General features: G+C 42.4%; 1 protein-coding gene across 1 annotated transcript in view; it reads left to right on the forward strand.

The window, feature by feature from the left end:
- The window catches only part of dnah5l (dynein, axonemal, heavy chain 5 like), a 122,549-nt gene that overhangs the window by 82,063 nt on the left and 37,986 nt on the right, over positions 1-2,500 (forward strand). Inside the window, exon 59 of the mRNA XM_076291401.1 lies at positions 2,493-2,500. This exon is cut by the window's right edge and continues 160 nt beyond it. Within this exon, the coding sequence (XP_076147516.1) occupies positions 2,493-2,500 (8 nt within the window). The remainder of the gene's footprint in view (positions 1-2,492) is intronic.

Here is a 2,500-nt window from a genome sequence, read left to right on the forward strand (position 1 = left end):
ATCGCGTAAATTAATTTCTTAAATCGCGTATGATGAGAAGGTGTGGCCTTTGACATTACAGAGGTACTGAGCAAATATGTTGTGCTTAACATGTAGTACTCAAGTGGTAGATATGGCTCCATATGTTTAAATTCAAAACAGTTGGATGTTTTGGTAAGATATGGTGTCTTAAAGTGTGCTCTACCAAACGGTTGAGCAGGCAGTAACTTCAACAAGGTGGGACACACACACACACACACACACACACACACACACACACACACACACACACACACATATACACACATTTGCCTTCCTAAGCATGCTCCTTAACTTCAACGAGATGGCACACACACAAACACACACTTATTCTCATGTTCATAAACACACATACACATGCACATGCACATGCACATGCAGACACACACACACACACACACATGCATAAATGCTTAATAAATGCATATACACACACACCCATACATGCACACCCATACACAATCATGAATGCACAGGCACACACACACACATGCAAAGGTCAGATTTGCATTTCAAAGCCTCACTTAATGGCATGTTAGGCCTCCACACATAGTCTTTAATGAAAAACCAAATAAAATGTAAAATGTGATGTCCCCCCATTTGGTACTCGTGCCATGTGGACCCGCATTTGAAGCCCTGTCCCCCTGTTTGGACGTGAATGTGAAGCCCTGTCCCCCTGTTTGGACATGCGGCCCCAGATGTAGGTCACGGGGGCTTTGCCTTTCACTATTGGGCTGTTGCCAGGATACGAGCCCCTTTTAAGTATGTACACAAGCAAGTGACAGTGACCTTATCTCCGTGACGATGACATCACTACGTCCATCTTCACCTCCCTGGTCCGCCACGGCTGCTCCATTAAGCGTCCACTCAAAGCAGGAGCCCGAGATGTCTCACCTTTATGCAGGAGTGGTCCAGTGGAAAGTCCCTGCATAACACACACACACACACACACACACACACACACAGGCACATAAATCTCTCTGGGCAGTCAGCCCTTGTCAGTATGTGAGAAGAGAGGGAGAGAGAGAAAGAGGGAGAGAGAGAAAGAGGGAGGGAGAGAGAGAGAGGGAGAGAGAGAAGGGGGGGGCGGGGACTACGCTTCTCTTTCTTGCTGTCGTTTATTCTCTCTCTTTCCCTCTCTCACTCTCACTGTCCCTCATATACACAACCACACATTCATGAACGCTTGGGTGAATGTGTCAAAAGATTCACACACACACACACACACACACACACAAAGATACACACACACAATCAAATGCACGCTTGGATGCACGCATACCAATGCATATTCAATCACACATAGAATGCACTCACAGGTATGTGCACACACACACACACACACACACACCCTCATGCACACACACACACACACACACACCCTCATGCACACACACACACACACCCTCATGCCCACACACACTATGCAAAGGATTACAGGGGCTGTCAGAGCTGAAGTACTCTAGATAATCCTGCCTGAACTGGGGAGCTGCTGTGACTAGAGGGGAATATAGAAACACACCCAAAGTCAAATGCGGTACAACACCACAACACACCCAAAGTCAAATGCGGTACAACACCACAACACACCCAAAGTCAAATGCGGTACAACACCACAACACACCCAAAGTCAAATGCGGTACAACACCACAACACACCCAAAGTCAAATGCGGTACAATGCCACAACACACCCAAAGTCAAATGCGGTACAACGCCACAACACACCCAAAGTCAAATGCGGTACAACGCCATTTCAAAAGGCACAATTCACAGCACCTTCAACATGGGAAATTCTATAGACTTCATTATCAAAGTAAGGAATGGCAGACATGATAATAAATATCAATATAGCCCACAACACAATGTTCAGCCCTTGTAATATGATTGTCCTGTTACAACAGTCAAAATAATAAAATATATAAAAATATAATAATGATAATAATAAAATGTATTTATATAGCACTTTTCAAGCACAAAGCACAAAGTGCTCTACAGACAAACAAACAAAACAAAGAAAAAAACAAAACAATAGTAATGATAATAATAATAATAATAATAATAATAATAATAATGATAAAATAGTAAACTAGCAAACTACAAACTATCAAACACAAACTTAACTAAATATAAAAAAAGAAAATAGGAAAAGTATACAGTATAGTACCCAAGACAAAATAAACAAACAGAAATGATAATAATGATAAAAGCAAAAAAATTAGTGGAATCATTCACTATTTAAGGAAAGCAATTTTATATAAGTGGGTCTTTAGACTAGATTTGAAAACAGCTACTGATGGTATAAGGAAGGCTGTTCTAAACTGCAAATTATCGGTCACCCCTATACTAGTTGACAGTTTACTTTCTGGAACAACTAAAAGTCCCAGGCAGGAGGATCTGAGGGGCCGACAGTTCGGCTCACACCGTACCTCAGCTCTTTGAGTGCTTAATGGCCCCTCTCCTCTCCCTCTGACAGGACTCCAT

Source organism: Alosa pseudoharengus, unplaced genomic scaffold, assembly GCF_046254945.1.
Source record: "Alosa pseudoharengus isolate Yale_2024_CS ecotype anadromous, Long Island Sound unplaced genomic scaffold, YU_APseudo_1.1 YU_APseudo_1.1_scf_18, whole genome shotgun sequence".
Classification (NCBI taxonomy): domain Eukaryota; kingdom Metazoa; phylum Chordata; class Actinopteri; order Clupeiformes; family Clupeidae; genus Alosa; species Alosa pseudoharengus.